The sequence below is a fragment of the Pieris brassicae genome, chromosome 5 (assembly GCF_905147105.1).
Source record: "Pieris brassicae chromosome 5, ilPieBrab1.1, whole genome shotgun sequence".
In the NCBI taxonomy this organism is placed as follows: Eukaryota; Metazoa; Arthropoda; class Insecta; order Lepidoptera; family Pieridae; genus Pieris; species Pieris brassicae.
Window position 1 is genome coordinate 959,628 of NC_059669.1, and position 25,342 is coordinate 984,969.

The 25,342-nt window shown below is 33.2% G+C and overlaps 2 protein-coding genes across 4 annotated transcripts in view; one reads left to right on the plus strand and one right to left on the minus strand.

Moving 5' to 3' along the window:
* LOC123709734 (E3 ubiquitin-protein ligase SINA-like 5) overlaps nt 1-13,046 on the plus strand; it is a 39,344-nt gene extending 26,298 nt beyond the window's left edge. The window contains exons 3-5 of the mRNA XM_045661259.1: nt 5,215-5,348; nt 7,029-7,198; nt 12,070-13,046. Coding sequence (XP_045517215.1) covers nt 5,215-5,348; nt 7,029-7,198; nt 12,070-12,646 — 881 coding nt within the window. The 3' untranslated portion in view covers nt 12,647-13,046. The remainder of the gene's footprint in view (nt 1-5,214; nt 5,349-7,028; nt 7,199-12,069) is intronic.
* Nucleotides 1-25,342, minus strand: part of LOC123709733 (adenylate cyclase type 2) — a 149,433-nt gene that overhangs the window by 69,813 nt on the left and 54,278 nt on the right. For all 3 annotated transcript variants that reach the window (XM_045661258.1, XM_045661256.1, XM_045661257.1), the window contains exons 4-5: nt 21,688-21,816; nt 19,453-19,647 (exon numbers count right to left, since the gene is read on the minus strand). In XM_045661258.1, coding sequence (XP_045517214.1) covers nt 19,453-19,647; nt 21,688-21,816 — 324 coding nt within the window. The remainder of the gene's footprint in view (nt 1-19,452; nt 19,648-21,687; nt 21,817-25,342) is intronic.

Here is a 25,342-nt window from a genome sequence, read left to right on the forward strand (position 1 = left end):
AAGTAGCTCAAGCATGAACAGAATTTACAAAGTTATAATATCCAACATTAAATATTAGACATTATTAAATTCTTTGAAAATCTGGTTACAGGAGGAAATGTTATAAAATGATCTAATCTGTTTACAAAATTATTCATGAATGACATGCTATACTAAGAAAATTACTCACGCCTTTATGACTTTATCTTAAGCAAATATATTATTTATTATTATTTTGCTTCGCCATACAAGCGAATGATAGAAACTCAAAAACTCCATTGGTGTGTAGCCAGGCCAACACTTTACATTATATATATATATATATATATATATAATATATATATTATACATTACATACATTATATATATGTATATATATATATTATATAATGTAAAGTGTTGGCCTGGCTACACACCAATGGAGTTTTTGAGTTTCTATCATTCGCTTGTATGGCGAAGCAAAATAATAATAATAATAAGCAAAACATTGTGAGGAAATTTAGATACAAAAAGTTGACGGCGTATGTAAGGCATACAAGGCCTATTAGAAATAGCAAATATTCACGAAAAAGATGCTGAATTTTAAGACCCAGGTCGAAAAAGTTTATAGCGCTACTATTTTTTTATTATAGACAATATATATTTATAAATTTATCTATAATATATATTCTATAACCTAAGATTTTTAGTTTCGAGATATGACGTCACACAGGAAAACCAATGTGTCATGAGTGAATGAACGGAGACTCGGGACCGAACCGTTAAGTACCGCTCGTCGACAATTGTCCATTCATTCAAGTATCTGCTCAAATACACTTAGGAATTCTTCAGTTTTTTCCTAGGAGCTTTTGTAGTAAGCTTGAAAGGATTTAGGTTAATAAATGCTTTCTTTAGCTTATTTGAAATTTATTCTTACAAACATGGCTATGGTGTTATAATCTCCATATAGTATTGTTTTATCAGAAAATAAATACATATAGGAAACGTTACTATAACAGAAACAGGAAGAAGTCAAATAAATATATGTACACCACATTTCACCCTAAAACCCTATAATCTGCTACATAAATTCTACATACACTATACTGTGGGATAATTTTATTCATTATAGATTACCTGTTCGTAAGGCTAATTGTTCAATCCCTTTACGGCGGTTCCAAGTTTTTACTTGTATAGACCGTTTATGTCGATATGGCTTTTAAATTAAAAAGTTTTACATTATTTGTGAATTTAATTACAGAAACAGAGTGCAAGAAGAGCAAAATAAGAACGTTTAATTTGATCACATATCTGACAGCCATAAATACAGTATTTAAAATTTTCTAAATATACATAGTTATAATTGAAAATGTGTGCATAAAACTTCTTTATGACCTTATTTTTCGAAAAACGATCTACTATTTGCAACTTTACAGAAATTGGTTAAATAAAATTACATTAGATAAAGTTTAACAAAAGCCTTTTATTATCCATCCACATAAATACTCCTAAGACTATTTCAGAATTTCATTAATTATAATTGTGTGATTACTATCATTGCTATCGTTATTATATATTTTTGTTATTAATGGTTTATGGTAACTGAAATATGAAACATATTGTTTAAATTCCACAAAATTAAGTAACCGAGAAAAGACCATTAGATTGAGTTTTTACAGAATTTCATTAATTGTAATACAATTATTACTATCATTGTTATCATTATTCTATATTTTTGTTATTAATGGCTTCGAATCTCTTTGAATCAGCCGTGGACAAAAACAAGATGGCGCGTAACGGAAAAAAGTGACGGTAATTTTTTTCCAACGCCGATAAAGAAGTTTCACTTTAAAAATGAAATTAAAATTAAAATTTAAGAAGGTTTGGTCCCTGTGGCAGTGTACCTTTAACGCTGGCAGCATTTTCTCGCTGAATTGCGATGCTTTTTCGTTAAATACGATACTCTTAGGTTATCGACACTTTCCACCAGGCGCCAACTTAAATCTATAATTAGCGTCTGTGCACTAAGATTTAAGTTAAAACTATTAGGAGCATAACTACTGCGAGACTTTCTTAATCTATTTCAATTCCTTAACTTCACAGGACGTTCGAGCTTTCAAAGTTTCTTTTCAACTGTAAAACTGACTTAATATAATCTTGAACTTTTCTCGGACATTTTTATATATATTTTTGGGTTCTAAAAAGGGTTTGTTACTAATCCAACACTAAAAATATACTTTGAAGATCAAAAGGTAGTTTTAAAGAATTTAGTTCCTGTCGCCTAATTGTGGCCGATCAATGATCTACAAACAAAACAAAAGACGAGTCAGACATAGAAAACTTCTTCCATATAACAAAATTAATACGAATTTAGAACTCCCTACTATAACGCTATTGTTAACTGAGAAAATTCTGAAAATTCGTTTGATAACGTCAAGTACAACAGGAATTTATTTTCAATTACTTTATAAACTTTTGAAGACTTAAAGACAAATTGTTTTATTAAAAGTTTTTAGTTACACATTTCTGATAATTTAATAATGTATATACCAAACTATATACATTGCAACTCGTACATAAAGTAAGGATTCCCGTATCAATCTTTTTACCAACAGATAGTATTTCTCTTGATTCTAGAGTAGTGTTAGCCTAGTGGCCTGCGCGAGCGCCTTTCAATCTTAATATCGTGAGTACGAATCGCAATTGAAACACGCTAGTAGTGTAAGGAAATCATCATGAGGCCTTAGACCCAAAAGCCCACAGCGTGTCAGAAACAAAAGGTTGCCAACTTCAGATCAAATCAAAATCATTTATTCATTCAGTTAACACAATGTACACTTATGAACGTCAAAAAGAAATACATATTAAACGCTTCTTATTTTATATTTTTTGCCAGTTCTCAATCAATGGCGAAGAACTGGCAATAAACTCTCCACCACTCTTTTTAATCGCCAAGTTTTTGGTTTTTCACAATTTTTGTAAGGAGTTACAACCGTTACACCATGTTCCACATGGTAAAGTTAATTAATTAATAGTTAACTAATAACTAAAAGCAAAAATACGTCCTCTATCAACAGGAGGCATTATGAAATAGGAGCACGCATTCCAGTCTCGTGGAAACAACATGCAACTATATGATCGAAATAAATAACATCACCGCTTACGCGAATTCAAGTCCGACCAGTCACCACAAGTAGCACCCGTTCACGAGTATGACGCATGGCCAGCCATCGGCCCCCTCGCCATATTTTAGGGAGAGAGACAAACTGGCGCATGGACGTCGCCACAAGCAATTTTTAAGCTTTGCCTATTAATAATAAATGATCACGAAACCGGTAACAAAAATTGAGGCCCAGAACTTCATGGTTCTGCGTCAGCGTCAGTGTTTTTTGTGGGATTCGTGAAGAATGTTAAGTTGTATTAAATTAAATGAATATCCTTTACGATTTTATGTAAAATTGTTGTAGAGTTCGCAGAAAAAAATGCTAAACAACACAAATTCGTGTATAAATTTATTTCATTTCAAAGGATATCAACATATATCAACTTGTTTTGTATGTAAATAAACTTAAAATAATGAACTGATGTTTAATCTTAAAACAATAAGAAACTAACCTTTAAAAACTTGATTTATGCGCATTTAATTTGCATTTTTGCTACAAAAACTACGTATATGTGCATACCGATAAAACGAGTCTATTTTCAAATGTTATGAAACGAAAATTTTCCGTAATCTATGAATAACTTATGAATGAGACCAAACGTATGTCTAGTCTTCATAACCAGTTACGCCTTTTACCTAAAACGTAATTGCTACATACATAATTACGCTCAACTATTTAATTTATGGACCTTGAACGGGTAAAACTGTATAATATTTTTGATAAAATTAACTTAATAATTTAAAATTATAAACATTGCTGTATTTTCCTGCGCACCACCACTATGTGGAACCAGCCGCCCACTGAAGTATTTCCGAACTAATTTGTCTTAGAGTCCTTTACGATAAGAGCGTACCAATTTTTAAAAGACCGGCAACGCACGAGCGAGCCTTCTGGCTGCTTTCCTCCTGTTACGTAAAAAATATAAATAGTTCAACTAATTACAAGTTTTTTGGAATATAAAATGAAAGAAAAAGTATTTTAATTAGATAACTAAATTATCTGTGATCTAAACCTAAAATCTGAATCAATATATTGATTAAATACCAACAGAATTACAACTCAAGGCGTTGAAAAAAAATACTTTCCTTCATATCGTAAGTAACTGTTTACGATTAATGAACGACTCATACTAGAACATACGTAAGTGCTGATGAATCCTTACGTAATAAGAGCCTTTGTGAAATTATCCATCTGAACTGTAAGGACTAAATAACGTTGATTTAACAACATCAGGTCAGTTTATATAATACATGCTAACTTAAACTTATATGGTTTTGAGTCACCATGCACGACATTGCAACACGCGACGCATAAACATCGCACATGTTTCGACATAACGAACATATATACATAGCCAATGTTAGCATGATATAAAAATAACTGTACGTCAATGTTTAAAGCACATTTTTTTATGGAACAGTGGGCACTGGGGCTTGACTTTAATGTTAAGTGATACCGCCCATGGACACTCAATGCCTTTTAAGAATAATCGTAATGACTTTATTACTGGCGTGCAGATGTTATTGGAGAATGAGACTACAATGCCAGGCCGTAATATTTAACCGACCTTAACAGTATTTAAATTACGCTTATTAAACATATCTGTAAGGTGTCGTTAGGGTCAGTATTAATATGCAAATGAAGTAAACATGATTGAATCATGATCTTCAGGACTGCGTAACTTGTCGTTGCATTATAAGTAGTTATAAAATCAACACCGCCTTTGTACTTGGAGAAGGCTTTTTCGTTGACAGGTGAAAAATAAATGTTGCACATTGATAATTATAAACAAATGACGCATTAATGTCTCGTAATTGTATTGGCAGCCTATTTTTTCTAAAACAAATGAACGACGTGTAATATTATATTATTTGACTTAATGAAAACGTTTATTCCATATAGGATTCAAAAAGACAACTGGCGTAATATTCTCATTATTAACTATGGCATATATAATACCTATTGAATTGTTCAAATCAAGTAGATTTAACACTCAATATAATTATCTACTAACAGATGTAAATAATAGTTACTCACACAACTATTCATATACATAAATTAGTATGCCAGCTTATTTCAATATTTTTTACAGATAAATCTCTTCCATTAGTGGAGAGTAATTTGGAGACTCAATCAGAGGGGCATTCCGCCCAATGCGCATGTCCCAATTGCGATGAAATACTATCAAGATATTCCGAGTGCAGTATATGTTTGGAACCATTACAGGTAAATCAAATTAATATATATGCGGACAAAACAATATTGATATTTCCTGAATAGTTGTCACCCGACGGGAGACGCAATATCCGTTTATATGAAAGGGAAGATTTGACACTCCCCTGCTGCCTAGCTGCTCGGCCACAGATTTGCCTGATCGCGTGCCTGATAGGCTACCATGTCCCCCTACATGGGGACTACTACAACTTAACCTACCTACTTAACCTAATTAAAAAAAAAATCAATATAGAAAATATTGTTTTTTTTAATAATTGATTTTATTGCTTTTCTTTAAAACTAGTGTTTGTCTAAATAACTAAAGTCTTATGTACGCCTGGATGAGATCGCTCGAAACTGATGAGGCTGTATTCTAATCAAGATTTTTTTTTTTATTAAATATTATAATCAGGTCTGTAATATATGTACAAATAGCATGTTACTGTGTTATCTATAATAATGTTATGCAGGATAAAGATTTGTTTCATCTGTTTTTAACGGAAAAACATAAAAACCGTTTCAAACATTTTTTTTTATAACAATGCAATATTATTCTTAAATAAAATAGGCTATATAATGTTAATAAAATATTAAAATCGGTCAGACGTGTTATCAGCAAAAGCATTGTAAATCATTTTAAGCAAAAATCTTTTTTATTTTTTGTGTCAGTCACACGGTATTTATCAAAACTTTTTTGGGTTAAGATAAGACTTGATATATATATATGTTTAATAAAAACACTTTGTATACACAGAATACAATATATTAGTTGAATAATTTCTTCGTGTTGCTATTTAACAATACCTGTCTAGTTTCTTGTGTAACGTAATGTGTGAAATATTCTCACTTTACGTAAACCGTAATTAACTAATTAATTTGGAAAAGTGTTGGCCTAGTAGTTAGCCGTGCGGTACGTAAACCTGAGTTCGAGCGTTCAATTTCCGGCTGACCTCTAAACAATTAACTTCTAGCCTTTCTATAAATTATCATAAATGACTTTAAATGTACATCAACTTCCACTTCTTGGTATTGGACATCGCAGGTTCGAGAATCACAGCTTAAACTCCAGATTACCACAGCTGGAAGTAACTACACCGAAAGTATAGTCACAACAAAGATTATGCAAATTCTAAAATACAAGTTAGACGTGCTTTGAAATTTGATAAAATTATGCTTCAGTGTGTCGTCGCTCAAACTGTGCTGTGCTCTAATACACTTTGAATTTAAGTTATAACGTAATTAATTACTAACTATAAGTTTGTTTTCGTTTTTAATATACATTTAATTCAAACTTTATTGCATAACAAGCAGGAAATTTAATAGGAATAACAGTCTTTTCACTTAGAAGATTATGTAGGAGAGTTTAGTATATTTGTATATTACGTTGATATTGCACTAAAAAGTATTTAGTAGCAAAAGCTGGGTGTAAATTTACCGCGAAATCTATACCCTACATCCTTCAAATAATAATTGTATCACGGTCTTTATATTTTGATCAAATAAAACAAATCAACTGGTATCTAAAATTGCGAGAATCGATAAATCGCAAACATGCGAATATTGAATACATACAATAAAAAAGCACAACATTTTTTCTGGTAGCAAGTGGAAAATGTCTTAATAGCTTTTGAATGATTGTTTGGCCGTTAAAAATAACACAATAAATATAAAGTTTTATTTGTATATTTCCAGTGTTGCGGACCCTGTGTCTGCCCATGGTGTGGTGGGGTATGGTGCAATCGTTGCTCCCGTCGGATGACCAGGTGCGCATGGTGCAGAGGAGTTTTAAGAACTCCTGCCACCCCCTGCCTGGCCCTACAACGTCTGATCAATGATCTAATGCTGCCGTGTAGAAATTACAGGTATATTTTTATATTTACTTAAAACGTCTTCTCGTCTGTGTTACAACAGAACCAGCTTGGTAAAACGACCTAATAAAATTATGTGCGTCTTTTATTCATTCGCAAAAAATATATACTTTACATTTTATTATACCAAATATCAAGATGATTACTATGAAACTATAATGACGTAAGTGTTGCAATTGTAAACATAACAAAAAAAGGTACTTTAGCACTACTGTTTGTGTTTTTATTCTTAGTGGCGTTTGTGTTTTGGATAAGCTTATAATCTAAACAATTATATTACACGGAATGATAAATAGTAAACACACAAGCTGGCTATTTGATACTTTCTTCGTTCCTTGCATCTCTACAGTTTGTTACATGGACGTTCTTAATTTTGTAATGGTTATAAATTCAAAGCCAGTGATGATTTTAATTTAACAAATGACGGTCAAGATTAATGTGTGATATCGGGCAAATGAGCAGTGTTGGCCTAGTGGCTTCAGCGTTTGAGTCTCATCCCTGAGGTCTTAGGTTCTATCCCCGGCTGTGCACCAATGGACTTTATTTCTATGTTCGAATTTAACCTGAGGAACAGTGAGGAAAAATATCGTGAGGAAACTGGCTTGCCTTAGACCCAAAAAGACGACGGCATGCGTCAGGCACAGGAGGCCTGCCTATTAGATGGACATAGACATCTGAGGCCCAGACCTAAAAAGGTTGTAGCGCCACAGATTTATTTTTTATAAAGAATATTTATGTATTAAGAATATTTTATTTATTTTTTATTTCCTCATGTCACGCAAACTCGTAAAATATAAATTAGAAAAACATTGACTGTTCGTAAATTCACGGAGATTAGGTAATATACCTTTATCGCATTGTGCTATCAAGTTTTACCGTCTGTTTGGAAATGATTAAATACATCTAGGCGCATTCGCCATGCTGATTGTTGTTAGAGGTTTATGGGAACGGATAAAGATATTAAAAACTAAGTTGGAAATGCTTTCCTTCGCCTAAATTAAGTCTATTGAAAAATACCGCGAGATCTAACCGCTTTTTTTGTCTGCCTAAACAATACAAATAGCGTTCTAATTCGATATTTTAGTAATATTTTAATTAAAAACACTTAACACACAACACGCTATCAAATGTCCAAACCGCTGACTAATAATTTATCTAAATTATATCTATTTATATGACAGTATATAGAATTGTATTCATTGACATAATCCTACAACATTACTCAATCGAAATGAGCTTTGAAAGCTTCAATCCATAAAATTCCTCAAGTGCATTCCTTCCCTTATAGTGTCATAAAGTAACTAATGAAATTGAGGTTTCCATTGATTGGAGTGGGTTTTCTACTTTTGGTGTTTCTTTTTTACTGGAGGCTGGCCGTCTCGTTAAGCATGTCTTGTTGGGAGTTAATCCGGTGTTAATTATGTAGAGATTACACCGCGTGTAATTAATTCTATTTGGTTTAAGATAACATTTAAATAAATTATGACTAGAAATATATATTAGTACTATATATTAATAATATTAGGTCCTTACATATGAAATTGGCGTTTTGTATGGGAGGAACAAAAAGTCGAATATTTTTAAATATAATATATTTAATTAATCAAAGTATGACGGGAATCAATAAAATCTGTAAGGGCAGTTTGGACTGCCCCATCAGAGTTAAATTTTTCCCTTGCAAGAAGTTGTCCAAATTTCGAAAAAATTGGTAATCTGTTGGAGCAAGGTCCGGGGAGTACGGAGGATGTCTTAGACATTCCAATTGAAGCTCTTCTAATTTGGTAGCCGTTTGTTGTGCAGTGTGTAGTCTAGCGTTGTCGTGAAGTAGCAGTGGCGTGGAGCGATTGACCAGCCTAGGTTGTTTAGTCGCTAGCTTTTCCATCATGGTTTGCAATTGCTGACAATAGACATCAGCCGTAATAGTCTGGCCAGATTTGAGAAAACCGCAATAAGCAATACCGGCACTAGTCCACCAAACGCTTACTAGTAACTTTTTTGGGGTTAATTTTCGCTTGGGGCAGGATTTGGCTGGCTGGCCAGGATCCAACCATTGCGCTGAGCGCTTCCGATTATCGTAAAGAATCCATTTTTCATCACAGGTCATGATTCGGTTTGCTTCAGTCAATTCGTGAGGTTCCCACCTTTCAAGCTTTTTAATCTTCCCAATTTGCTTCAAGTGAATTAAAACAGTTTTATCACTAACACCGCAGCCTGCAGCTAACTCGGACGTGGTTTGCGATGGATCCGCTTCCACAATAGCCTTTAAAACTTCATTATCAACTCGGGTCTCAGGCCGTCCACGGGGCTTGTTCTGCAGGTCGAAATCGTGATTAAAGTGGCCAGTACGAAATACGCCAATTTCATAATATATCCGTGGCTAACGCGCGATATAAGGAGGTCTGGGTTGAACCCTAAAATGATAATCGTTTAGATTCTGAGCACACATCAACTGGATCCAAAGAGTGACGAATGAAACAGTGCCTCAATGAATCGGCACGACACGAAACTGTTAAAATACGGAAAGTCGCATATCTCGGACATAAATCGTGACATCATCGATAAGACTTCATGGGTCTTATAATGCAAGAAGAAGACAAGAAAAACACAAAGCAAGAACGTACGGAAGTGGACCGGCAACACATCAGCCGAGGGCTTTTTAGACTAGCGCAAGCTACCCGGTAATTCAAATTTAACAGCCAACCTTTGGTAAAGTGGCACTTCATGATGAATAAGGTTCATAGACACGGATGCTACTCAGGGTTTATGAATATGGGGTTAAACCTCGAGGTCATGGGTTTGATTCCCAGCGAAAAATAAATGTAACAGGCATGAAAACTTAAACTTATGAAGTGATGGGCCAGTGGCGTAACTATAACATCAGTAAAAATTGTCGCAAATTTTAATAGATTTTTGGTATATGTCCCACAAATACCACAATAATAACTCCTCTCTTAGGCAACAGGAAATGGTCTGTAGCACCCACGCTAGCCCAATGCGTATGACATTCATCCAAAGAACATAATATCTCAATGGATTCATCATCTATTCGATAGCTTTTCGGTGAAGAAAACGTGAGGAGGAGCATACATTTACAATGAAATAAAAATATTAATTTTGCCAGCCAGGGTGGCATACCCGATTGTTACGCCACTGTGATGGGCTCTCAAACACAATACATTTGCCTTTCAATGTAACTTAAGTAAATTTTACTAACTCTTTACAAAAATTGATTATAACTCCGATTGTCCTAAAATTTTTGAAGCGAAATAACTATTCAATATTTAGTTCAAATAACTGTTAGTCACTACATACTGTTGTCGTAAATTCGCTTATTTATATTGGTTTAATTGATTAAACAATTGACTGTTAGTTATATACTTTGAAGGTTAGGTAAATGTTTGATAACTGTATTTATTGAAAGCGAAAATGTTATATTGTATTTAAGTCGATTTGTTATCAATCTCGGCGGCTGCCAAATGTTATTGGGAGTGGTTCGCTTTATTAAGAGCAATTAATGAACCAGAACATAAAGCAGTGTTGGCCTAGTAGCTTGAACGTGTAACCCTCGACCCAGAGGTCGTGCGCTCGAACCACAACCTATGAACTTTTATTTACGCTTAAGATCCACAAAAACTTATCACCTATACGAACAATTAATGATTACGAAAGAGATACAAAAATCTGAAGCCATGACTTTATGACACTGGTCTTGACGATCGTCGTCTCGAAATTAGCATATAGTCATATGCGCTTAAGACTATCACATATGTATGTCCAATTTCAAAATGGTTTTGCAATATATATGTATACATGACCTACTAATGTAATGTCATTTAAAATGTAGTAAAAATGGAATAGGAAGTGATTTTGTCTAGACAATATTATTTATATGTAGAAAAGTAAATAACTTTACATTTAAAAAGATATACTGATGTAGGTATGTTTTCGTTTTTAGTTTTTCGTTTCATCCACAGTGCGGTTTCGAATGTTTCAAGCAACCTTTCATATTTTTTCCTTTGCGGTTGAAATAAAACTCTTTTACACTGTTTTTTTGAATTTATTTGCCATACGAGGTCCAACTCCAATTTTGCACGCAAATGTATAGGTTACTCCAGCTCTTATACTGTTTTTTCGAACTTAATTTGAGTTTGTGTTTAAACATAGTATTCACCTTTTTTAAGTAAGAGACTTTTGTAACGTTTCAATTATTTATTAACCTTCGTAACAATAACAATTGAAAATGAAACAAATTTAAAAAGTTTGGTCCCTTTGGCAGTACCCTTGACTGCCAGCATTTCCTCGCGTTATTGCGATACTTAAGTATATCTAAATAAATAAATCAACAGTGTAATTAACATCCAATTAATACTACATATTTTTTAAATATCTATGATTAATAGTCAGAAATGAATATTACAAAAACAGTATTGTTGAATATTTATGTATGCGAAAGAATAGCTTATTTAAACATATTAAAGAGACGTTTAAATATTAATATTTTGTTATTATAACCTGAACTGTTAATATTTGAATACACTTAAAGATCTTACGACTAAAGTAGTTGATTGCAAAAGATCTATATGAATAATAAATGTCTTATTAACGGATAAAAATGTTTACGGAGGATAAAAATAATCTTATTTTAAGATAAATTTAATCTTGAGATTAAAGTTTCCTTTGATGTATAATTCGTCTTATCATAATACAAATTGTGATTGTAAATATACAAAAATTTAGTGACATGCCAAGGCCTTCATAACACCTTCAACTTGACATTGGCAATTAGAATGTTATCTACTTTCACAACGCTGACGACCAAAAACTTTTCTATGTACATAAACTAATTTTCTTGTCATTGTCCACAGACGAGGCTGCACCGAACTCCTCACAGCAAACAACAGAGTCAAACACGAAGAAGAATGCAAGCACGATACAATGGTGTGTCCGATCACAGCCACTTGCAGCTCCGTCCCCTTCGAAGAACTCTCAGCCCACCTCCAATCCGCACACAACATCATCGCCGTCTACTCCCAAAAGATCAAAATCCTCATAGAAAACTTCCAAACGAAACTGAAGAAAACGGCCTGCTGCAGGACAAAGTACAAAATCATACTCCTCTATCAAAAAAGCGCTTTCATCATCAAAGTCTGCATTTACAACTACCACGTCAAAGTCGAAGTCATGAGGCGGAAACTGGGTCACATCGCGGACGTGAAATCAGAAGGCAAAAGAAGCGATTACTGCGCTTTAGTAGAATTTCAGAGTAAAGCGCTGTGTACCAAATCAGCAATACTTATTGAGAACGAGGCTTACAGTAAGAAAGCCGAGGTTCAGTGGAGTGATGTCGTCATGAAATCCGAGAATGATGAAGCTATAACCATCCATGTTAATATAGGGAAAACTGATAGCGATTCAACTGTAAAGGAAATTATTCAAACGTGATATATGTGACTGAGATTGTGATATTAGACGTTTCAATGGCGGATATTGTATGCATTACGTATTTTGATGCAGTGTTCCTATTTGAATTATTTCTTAATGTTTTATGAGTATTCATAGGTTATGGTCAACTATCGTATTTATTTGATTTTTAATTTTAATAGTTTTGCTAGTCATTATTGATTTAAATATTTTTAAATGCGTTTTAAAGTATTGTATGTTTTTCAAACACGTTCCTAAATGTATTATTGGAAAATAACACTTTTAGATATTTGGCCATATTATAAGGTATTACGTAACATTCCATTTTATAAACAGTGTTTTCATGTGACTTTAAAGATGTGACTGATGATATAAAAATATAAGTCTTGTGAATATTTTTTTTTAATATAGGATTTTAGCACATAAACCTGCTTTTTATTAATTGACACTTATAAGCCTAAAAGCTATAATCTATCTCTGATTTTTGTCTCGGAGATTAAAATAAGTTTCAGTAAGCTTTTTTATAGTGGTTGCACTGCCGGCCTTTGAGGGACGAGTACATCGTTACTTTTTACAGTTATTTATTGAACTTTTATTGTTTATTTATGTCTTTTTAAAACATACTATATACTATCGAAAAGAGCGTACCAAGTCTTAAAAGGCCGGCAACGTACTTGTGACCCTTCCGGCAATGTGAGTGTCGATACTCGGCGGTATCAGTTAAGATCAGATGAGCCACAGTTTTTCCTCTGTTCTATAAAAAATTTAATACATGTTCCAAAAAGACTATAACAAAAAAGAACTGTAAAAAATAAGGTTATACTCCTCCCTCAAAGGCCGGCAGTGCACCCACTATAATTGAGTGTCCGTGGGCTGCGATGACTTCTTTTTTTGGGCGTCCCGTAGTTAAGTTAGCCTATAAAATAATATTCCAAAGTTTTAAATTAATTAACTACCAACTGAAACAGTTTTGGACATACAATGCAAAAGAACTCATAGGCTAAAGCTAGTAAAATAAATCACAATAATCTTAGAAGCTTTTTCATTATTATTCTCGTAGCGATCCCGAGACGTGAGAAATAAAGAGTGATAAAAGTATCTGAACATTTTATTCAATTCATATTATATCTTACTGCGATATGATTTTATTATGGATTTACGTTTATGAAAAGGCTTTTGAACACAAAGTAACTTAGAGAGTGTAACAGCGCAATCTTTTCCACTGTACAGGCTATACCTGTCTACGTCGTATCCCTAACTTTTGGACTAACTGAGCTGAAATTATCCTGATACATGTATTATTGTCCTGTTAACTGTTTACATATGAGGACAATAGAGGGCACCGTGAGGGCATTTCCGCAAAAATCCGTCATCTTTTAGTCGATACCAACTCCGGGGAAATAAATACAGATAACACAACTTTCTCTACAGCTGTAATACTTTTGATATTCAACACCTTTTGTGTTCAGTCACCGTGACCACGCAATTTAAATTTAAAATTATGTAAATAATTATAAGTTTATAATAATACAAATAGCTTTAATCCGGTTAAAAAACTATTTTCTTTCAATGTGTAAAAGCTATGTTAACCAAAGACAATACTATGTTTACATATGTTTTAATTGCTTTATTTCGTTCCATTAGTTTTGACTACATAACTATATGTCTCATGTACTTTTGCACTTCTTTGACTGAGGTTGCCTAGAAGAGACCACTAGAAAGGGAAAAGGCCGCCAGTTGCCCTCCTTTTTATTTAATTACTTTGATTGTACCGTATATCTGTTTACTTCCAACAAAGTGTTAATATAAAATAAATAATAAAAATACTATAAAAGAAAACAAGTACATTCAAAAACAATATAAATAATTAATCTTTGCCAAATGCCAGTTCTGATTTGAATTATTATTACTAGCTGCTATAATCACCTGCTTTCAGAGAGAGCATTTTTTCTTTTTTGAAAGTTCATATTGACCGCCCTTATTCATACAAATAATCTGCCGTTTCAACAAAAGTAGTCATTTGTCTCTTTTCTTCATAGCGTAAATACAGTTTCATAGAAAGGAACGAAAGGGTGCTTTAATTAAGAGAAAGAACGACTGATGACTGATGAACACAACCAGGGACTATTGACAATCATGTAAAATCAATAAATGATGTTGGCAACGTAACTACGTAATTAAGTAAAATACTTATGTAAAGTGTGCGCGAACTAGAAACACAGTTTGAAAGGAAAAGTTGTAATCATTGAGAAAAGTAGTCGAAAATTGTTTTTACAAACATAATTAACCAACTAACCAACTAATCTCCTAACCCGCAATATTTGTAACACGTCATAAATTCACAGAAATATTTGCGAAACACAAACACAATCATTGGATAATCTACAACGAAATTATTATGTTCAGAGTGAACATCATTTTTGCTATACAATCAGCAAAGGTGATGAGAAATTGAAGAAACTGATAACACAGAAGGCAAAAGATCACGAGGCCCTTTACCAGATAGACCGATCAAGTGAAAGACTTCTCGTCCTCAAAGCTATACACTGCCATAACACTGACAGGTGTTAGACAGAAACCAGTGAAAACAGATAGTCTGCTCCTGATGTTTTCTTGCTGACGAGGACGCTCAGACATTAGCTCAGACCGACTGAAGGGAGACTACATTCTTTTATATGTGTGACCTTTGATACATATTATATTTAAAAGATACACTTTATGCGTGATTATCAATATACAGACTTACATAAAAATATTCTGGCAGTAACACAATAAACTTAAAAACTTTCAAGCTGTTTTTTTTTTTTTAATTTTATTATTAGATAATGTTATGTACTGAGAAATTTTTGAGCGTACTGGGCTTTGGTTTCGTGAAAATTTACGAAAATTTAATAATCATTGCTTGACTTAATAATAAGGGATCTGAAAAATCTTCATCCATATTACATGAAATCCACGCTCGAAACTGTGGTTAAAACATCGGTAAGCTTATACAATGTTTCAGTTAAATTCGTTGATATTATCAACATTACACCGTATGTTTGACACTAAATAAATTACATTGATGTATCCAGTAGTAATCTTTCAACAAAAATATTGATTCTATTAATATTTTCTTTAATGGTAAATAAAGGATTTGTTTAAATGACTTTAATTAAATATAGTACGACTAGATATTTTAAGAACATAACTAAATCTGTATAACAATGTAGTGAAACATTTACCATATTAACCAAATCAAAACTTAACAAATAAGTTATTGCAGTACAATGGAATACACAAATTGTTATCTTCAACAACTCACTAACAACTCGAATACAATTTCATATTTTTTCTTGGAAATTCTAAGAAAGTTATAATAACATTATAAAGACAGACATTTCTGCATTTCATTTCTCAAAAAAAAAAACAATGTTTTCCCAGAAATCGATCCTATTATAAGCTAAAGAGGTTAAGCAATTTGCAATACTATAAGGATATTACTAAATAATATATTTTTATACATTACTTCATAAACATGCCTTTGTGTTGAAGTGCTTAAGCGAACAAAGAAGGCTTCGTATCGTTATGAATTTCTAACTGCCATGAAAACTTTTGGCACGCATGTCTTGGAACATTTGTTACGTTCAACAAATCAAAGAATTGTACGATATATGAAAACAATGATTATGAATGACGCCCACGCGCACTCAATACCAAAGGCGATGCCAGCCTTTTAAGAATTGGTACGCTCTTTTCTTGAAAAACCGTAGGTCGAATTAGTTCGGAAATAAGTCATTGGGCAGCTGGATCCAAATAGCTTCCACTTTATTAGAACAAATATGAATCATAATAGGCCATACAAAATTGTACTTATAAATGATAAAAAATTTCTCAAAGGTTTATTCACAGTGACACACAAAGCGATTTCGTGAGTGAAGAATTATCATGACAATGTTTGAACAGTGAATGAGCTCAGTGGGACGAACTGATAAACTGTGTTTCTTCAGTCAACGATTTGTGTAACGTGAGCGAAAGTTTGCTTTGTGAAAAATAACCTAGAACTATATTAAGACTAATGACAATATGATTAGCAAACTGTTTCTTCAATTTTCACAACATTTTATAGCCTATATGATAAATAAAGTTTTGTTGCAATTTAAATCTCAAAACGTAGTACACGTTTCTTCGTTGCTTTGAACTGAAAAAAATGATTTCCTGTTTTACCCTGAAATGTAAGGAAGTAGCTAATTAACATACACAAGTCCTTGACGTCGTGGAGTTGCTGAGAAGTCTGGAATTGCCTTGAACTTTTTTGTTTGAAAGTAAGTATCAACAAAAAGGATAATTGCCACTGACATTGCCGGGATGCAATGTCGTCTCTTGGAAGACGGGACGGTCTTTGATATGGGATGCTACGTGTACGTTAGCCCCTTCACCTTCCTCGGTCGTATCGCACTCGCACAGGAGGTGGTAAATAAAAAAAACAGCTCAAATATAAAAGTCTACGCGTCTAAGTGCGGCAATTGAGTCCACCTTACCTTACCTTAAAAGTCTTTCCTTCAACTTCGACTTTGTTCCCTTTGGAGTAGAGACTCTTGGACCGTGGGGTTCAAGTGCACAGGCGCTAATTAAAGATTTAAGTTGGCGCCTGGTAGATAGTACCGGTGGACCCAGAGCTGGTGCTTTCCTCGCTCAACGTATAATAAGTATCGCAATACAGCGAAATGTTGCCAACTTTCTAAATTTTTTGTTCAAATTTTCAATTTATTTATTTCTATTTAGGTTTATAAATTGTAAATACTGTATATTTGATAATCATTATTAACAATATAAAGTAATTATACAACGCAATTAGTGTAATGGTAGTTTGATTAGGATTATTTTCTGTAGTTAAAAAGCCGCCGACCGATAAACAGTCTAGTTATGGTACAGTGAAGTCGCAATGCTGGAACAATATTAAATAAACAAGGAAAATGTGACAAGTTCATAAATATGCTTTAAACCGTTTCAGAAATGTCTCGTTACAAATTAAGTTTCAGTAACGGGAGGAATAAAACACTATTCGAGGCGAAGGTTCATATAAAATCCGTATTTCAAGTCACAATCTTGTCTTTAGAGCTGTCAAATATGTCAAACTATGTACAGAAGAAATGCGTTGACAGCTCTTGAAACTATATTTAATTTTGACGTTCTAGCGGGCAGTTCCTTAATTGAATATTGATATTTTCCACCTCACCATAGAAGATGTGAGGAAGTTTTTGAAGAGGCGGAAAGACTCTGATTTTGTTTAAGCAGTAATTTGAAACATTTATTGTTTCAAAAGTTAAATTTCAGTTTTCTTAAGTGTACATTTTTTAAAATATTTTTTCCATTAATGTATTTACTTGTTTTCTGTTACATATATATTGATGATCTATGTAATCTGTTTTGGCTTTCTGTATTGTCTAAGTGTTTTGTTTTATAATATGTATGTTAGCTGTAAGATTACTAATAATTAAATTAATAAATTAAATATAGTATTTACAATTTTCTTAACCATCATAGTAATAATAATAATAACATTAAAACAAATTTAAAACGTTTGGTCCCTGTGGCAGTGTATCTTTAACGCTGGTAGGTATGCCTCGCTGAATTGCGATATTAAAAAAATCTTCAATAGAGTAAAAAATCATAATTTAGTTTAACAAACAAATTAGCAACTATGTTGTTAGGGTTAAAAACTTTTTAATTCTTATAAAATTACGTTAAAAGATTTCCTTTGAAAGAATCTCATTAGTTTTTCCTAGAAAGCCCGCAAATAAACGATTGCATAATTACTGCATCTTTGACCATTCCACAAAGACTATTTTAATTTTTCTATTTAACTATTATGCAACGTAGTTATTCATTTAATTTCCTCTAACTTTTAAATAAATGAATGAATTCAAGAATGATTGACGTCATTATACGCTTAAATTATTTCATACGAACACTTATGAGGAAGGGAAATTCATGAAATCAAGAATAATTAACTCGTAAAGTTATCGTTTAATCGTTGCGTAGCCATATTTAAACATTTGACGATAGTCATTTATTTCACTAAGATATTGTTAGTTGGTAATTTACATTTACATAAACAACATGTTGTTTATACCTGGTTGTTGTGATATGATGGTAGCTAGTGGAGATTTACGAGTATGGTTGAGGAATATGTTGGGTAAATGGCGCAAATTATGTCAAAAAATTATAGCTTTCTGTATATGTAACAGGGGTCAAACGGGCAGTTCGCTGATTTTAAGTGACGCATGGACTTTCACGCTGTGTTGCCGGCCTTTTAAGAAGTGGTACACTCTGTTCTTGAAGAAACCTACTCGAATTTGCTTGGACATACTTCAGTAAGCATCTTGTTCCACATATTGATGACGCGCGGTAAAAACTGCCTTAAAAACGCCCAGTTGTAGAACGATAGACATTTAGGTGATACGTATGATATTTCGTATTCTGCTTCCTCTGAACCCTCGCCGTGGTAAATGCGGTTGAAGATGCAGAGACTCAACATCTCTACACAAAGCTGGGCAGCTCGGAAAGTGACTGGTCTCGACGATTTGAACCACTCTTCGTCGAATACGGTGACTCCTAATGAAGTCTCACTAGCACATCATCATACCAAGATCGTGATAGGAGAGTATCTGTTTTTCCGGATAATTGTTTAAAATATATTGAACTGGTGTATTATATTTGGTGTATATATTGGTGTATCACCTACAAACTGCGACGCTTTGCTGTATTTCTTCCAGGTGTAGATAATACATTAAATGATTAATTCATTAGTCGACCTAAAAAATCAATATTATGCTATGACATACCTCAGCGGCGATATAAGCTGGTATGACAGAGAGCAAGAGGCTTTCCTGCTGCTCCCTCTCGCACTCGAGCTTAACCCTCTGTTCCAGGCAGGTTCTGGTGCCAGCGAAGGTTTTTCTATGCGCCCTCTCTGTTAGCGCCCGGTAGTATAAACCAATACCACTAGCTGATAGAAGGAGTGCTAGCTCACATATCAGCTGGAAAGAATAGAATATTATATTAAAAATGTATTTATTTACAGAAGAGATACCAAACAATAATTGTAATATAAAAATTTACATTAATATTTTCACGACTTTAAAAGCGCCAAAAAATATTTAAAATAAGACTGATACGGGCTCTAGTATTCCCAATCTTTCTATATGGAGTAGAAACGGACAATCTTGGCTCGAGAGGGGCAAAGGATCCCATGAGGTGTGGCGGTGGATGCTCAGACCACCGTGGAATACATCATCCTAACCCAGCTCCGCATACGGACTCGCCTGTCTATCATATGCCGCCAGTGAATTAAATCTTATTTCGGCCATACAATGCGCAGAAGTGAGGAGAACTTGGAGAAACTAATCGTGGTTGGTAACACAGAACGCAAAAGATCACCAACCAAGTGAAAGACTCATCATCCTCAAAACTATACACTGTCATAAGAGAGGCACTGGACGGAAACCGGTGGAAACAGATTGTCCGCTCCAGATGCTTTCTTGCTGACCACGACGCTCAGACATGAGCTGCCGATTAAAGAGAGAGAGAAGAATATTTAATCGTTTTTAGTGTGACGGTGTGGAAAATCTATTAAATTATATGAAATAAGTAAAATAAAACGAAAAATGTTAAAATTTATATTAACACAAATTAATTTAATGTATAATTAAGTCACAGGCTCCTAAATACAGTTCTTTGTATATCGATACGTAATTATTATTATACGAGGTTTATACCGAAGAAGTCCTGTCCGTTTGCCCACTATTATACAAAAAAAATAACATACTAGGACCAAATAACAAGGATGAAACCACATGCCACAGCTTACTTATTTGTCTTGTTTCGGTGGGAACAACAGCGATTTATTCTCCACCAAACGGTGATATTAGGGTACTCAACAAATATTTGCCTTACGCGAACATAGTATTACCAAGAAAATGGATTTGGTTTTGTTTTCGATTCAATATCCTTCTCGGTCAAACTTTAGCCGATTAGATTTAACATTATCTAAATTTGTAGGTAATTTTGATATTTATGTTATTAATCGTTCTAATTGTAGACATGGCTTAGGTCTTGAATTCGAGTTGGCGGGAGAAACATACATTCTTATCTACTAGTTTATATTATGTTGTATGTTGTTTTGTATATTTCTCACATAAGTATTCCATCTTCACAGTTATTACTAATACGATACAACTACACAATAATACCTACACCGAAAATAATTCTAGATAGTATTCTCGACCAGTTGAACTACTAACTGGATGGTCCCAGTGACTGAGCTAGATATGTTATAAGCTCAGCAGCCGGAAGCACTGTCATATCGCTATTTTCTATATGACGTCAGTGTACTGATTGCACCAGGTTTCTGTCGCTACAATACCATCATCGAAGTTAAGAAATGTAAATAATTATTCAGTAGACTAATTTTAACATTATGTAAATTTAGATAAAAACAATAAGACTCTTGATTTATTTGGTCGATAAAAATGTTGCGCCTGGAGATTAAAATGTAGCAATCTTGTTTTTTGAAGTGATACTTGTCGGAGTGTAAGGCGCTTTTTAGACAATTTGCTTTTTGCGTATCAAATATTTCTTTTGACGCGGAGTTAACGTTAAATGATCGTTATTTATATTGTACTTTTATTTAAGTACATACTACAAGTACAACGTCAAATTTTATTTGGAACACGGAGAATGCAAATCGGTAATATAGGTTTAATTCTTTGCCCAACAATCATAAACATTCCACAACAATTTGTATGCACTATATACATAATATACATTTATATACTGACGATTATATACTGAAATCTTATTCTTTAATTTAAATTTACAGGATAAAAGTGTCTTGGCGCGGTATTTGTAAGATTTCTTCACAACCTTTTTGATTAAAGACACCCTGGTTTCCTCACGGTGTTTTCCTTCACTTTACAAGTGAATGTTAAGGGCGTACATAGAATAGTCCTTTGGTGCACAGTCGTGATTCGAACCCACGAGCTCATCACACAGTGATACATATATAAATTGTCAAATACCTGTTGGTAAAACTGATCCTCCTGCCCCCTTGGGCCCAAGCCCACAGCCAAAGCGATATAAGCGAGAGTAAGTGCTGTGGCCATTACAAGCGCTATTGAACGCGCTATAGGCATCATTGTATGCACCATCTGAAGAAAAAAAATAAGGTGTATTTGAATATTATATGCATCAATTTCTTTTCCCTCCGTGGCTCAGGTTTGGAAAACTTATGTCACCCAACACTTTTTAATTCGATAGATCAACCCATAAATCAACGCTTATATAAATGATTAAACAAAAAAGTCTGAGAACTTCAAGAACTGCAAGTGAGAATCTATTCACAATATAAAATATTTTAAATTGTTACCGTGTGTGATTTATCTATTAATAATATTATAATAATAAGCCTTTATTCCACATCTTTGGCATACATTTGATTGAAATAAAAAGAAAAAATTTAGTTTTTCTAAGATGCGGCCCCTGTCCGGGAGAAGGCTTCCTCCAACTTTTTCCACCCTACTTTATTTTTCGCCATCGTCATCCAATCTCTGCCAGCTACCCTCTCGATCCCGTCGGCCCATCGCTCCATTGGTCTTCCTTTCTTTCTGTTTCCTTTCGGACCCGTCCATTCTGTTACTGTTCTAGACCATCTGTCGTCTGTACAACGGGCTACGTGGCCTGCCCATCTCCATTTAAGTTTAAGGGCATATTGCTCAGCATAATATTATAATATATTACAAATTAACAGATCCACAAATGCGGCCATCGAAAAACAAAAAGTACCTATATGTCGTATGATCTTAAATTTGAAACATAAAACAACAAATATTAAAGTATCGCAGTTTTATTCAACAAGTATATGCAGACTGTTAAAATATAAAAAGTTGCATATCACAGACACGTTCTGCGTCATCGATACGACTTGTGCAGCTTATAATGATGGGCAAAATTCAAGGCAGGAGACGGGCTGGTAGAAAAGACGTCATGGTTCGGAACGTACGGTAGTGAACCGGCACCACATCCGCCGAGGTGCTATTTAGACCCGACCATATAAGTTGTTAACATCCAACCTTTAGTAATAAAGTGGCGGTAGAAGAAGTTTATTTAGTTAACGTAGACATGTGCAAACTCCTTACCGATGAAAGCCTCCCAACTGTTATAACGGCATTTAAAAACAAACACAGTTGTGTTATGTGGAATTAAGATCTGATGAATTTTTAATGGAGCCCGGAAACGCAGTAGTAGGGGCGGGGGGGGGCGGTATCACATAACATCAGATGGATGGGCTTTTGCCTTTTTTCCCCCTGTTATATAAAGAGGAATGTGAATCATTGTACAATAATATAAGTTTTTTGAGGGCATAGCCATAGGTAAGAAATTTTAAACCTTGCGTAGTGGTGTGATCGGTTTAGTTGAGTAATAATTTTAATATACTAGCATTATTATTAATACGGAGGAAACATTTCACATCAGAACAAAATTCAATTGGTTTTTACAAATCATATCAAATATTGTTTTTTTTACTACGTTACATTAAAATAAAATAAAATGACACAAATTATTAATAATGCATTAGGCGGCCTTATCGCTAATGCGCGATTTTTCTAAGGATAAAAACATATAAATATCAATATTAAGGGTAATGTACAAGAGATCGTGTTAAATCAACAAAATCAAAATTACAATTAACACTGAACAATTATTGAATTACCAATATGAATTAAAGAAAATAAAAATCAATCAGATTAATTATTTATAAAAAACAACATAATCAGCCGTATAAAAATAGGCGTGCAAATGTCATATTATTATAATGTATTAATAATAGGAACAGTTAAGTTATAGTTTTTTTTTTTAATTTATGGTCTCAATACTCACGCAATAAAGGCAACATTTAATTACTTTCTCCTTGAAATAATAATATAAACTAAAACTCTCACAGTTCATGAATAACAATAAAATTATTTCATTAATATTTCAGGATATCACATACAAAGGGAGATAAATGAATCAATTACATTACCTAGTGTTATCACATTTCAATTACACCTACAATCGTAGTAATTACGATCAAACGTCCAGATCTCACATGCGGAATTGAATTCGCTTTTTCTTCCCTTTTAATTCCGTTCAACAAATTGCATGTTGATTGCAATTTAGAGAGCACACAATCTAATCGAATTCATTGTTAAAATTTACTATTTGTGTTACAAAATTAACAAAATATCCATTTTAATACGTTGTCGAATAATATGCATAGATAAAAAACGCCAAAAATCTTTATTTAGTTCTTTAACAAAGACACATGTCATTCCTAGCGCAGATTGTATAATTTTTGAAGTGTACCTTCTTTATCGACGTTTAAAAAAAATTACCGTCACATTTTTCGGTTTCGCGCCATATTTTTCTTGTCCCTACCACGGTTAATTCGAAGCCATTAATAACAAAAATATATAATAACGATAACAATGATACTAATAATTATATAACAATTAATAAAACTTTGTATCTTAGTAGTAATAAGTTAAAAAGAAAAAATTGTATTATTTGTATTCATGTCTATTATAATAAAAGCCTTTTATTAAACTTTATCTAATTTAAATGTATTTAACCAATTTATGTAAAGTTATATAAGCATATAATAGGTAGTTTCGAAAAATAAGGTTATAAAGAAGTTTCACTTCTTACTTGTGTACTAGTACACGCACACATTTTATATACATAAATCTCAGTGTATTCTAGAATAGTTTAAATTTACAATTAGACGATTTTTTTGTATATAAGAGATGTGTACAGTAAATCGTCATGAATCAATAGACTAGGCTAGTATAATTATATATAGTATATTATATTTTGTTTTTAATATATTCACTAGCGGTATATATAATGAACTTTTAAAACTCGCTGTTATGTGTCTAATGAAGCGTTGAATATAAAAAGTATTACCATACAACTATTCAATTCAATATTAAATGGACAACGGGCGATTTGGCCTAAAACCTTGTATTTTATCAATTAATATACATCCTTAGGATATAGCCACATAATGTGTCTTTAGGTCACAACAATAATAGATAACGTGTGAAAACAAAACGTAAAATAAACAAAAGTCAGCTGGATTTTTATATACGACTTGTCAGTGCGTGTTGTAATAACGTTTATTTAAATATTGTAAAAGTTTTTAGTTGATTAAGTAATCTAGCATGTTGCAGACACCTACTTGTAAATGAAAGAAAAATGAAACAGCTGGAATCAAAGTCCCATACAGTTACTCACAACAACAATTATTTCACAATCGTTGTCCATGGCCATGTGTACCTTTTCAGAATCCCAATTAAATGTACCAAAACTTGTAATACAGTGTCACTTTTCGGTAGAGTAATTTTTTTACTGTGGGGTCCGTTGTTATGTTGTAAACAAAAAGTTATGACTTGAGAAAATTTTATATCGTGTAACTTAATATTGACTTTTGCACCCAATAAACAAACATAAATAGTGTTAGCTTTTTAATTATATAAACCCTGCTAATTTCAGTTAAATAAATATAATCATGCTACATAAGGTAAGAGAGCATGTGTCACAGTTGTTCAGTTTACTTACTCTGTGCTTTTACGGAACTGACGTCATTAGTCAGCGCGGAGGGGATCGTGTCGAAGTAGGGAAAAGAATATAAAA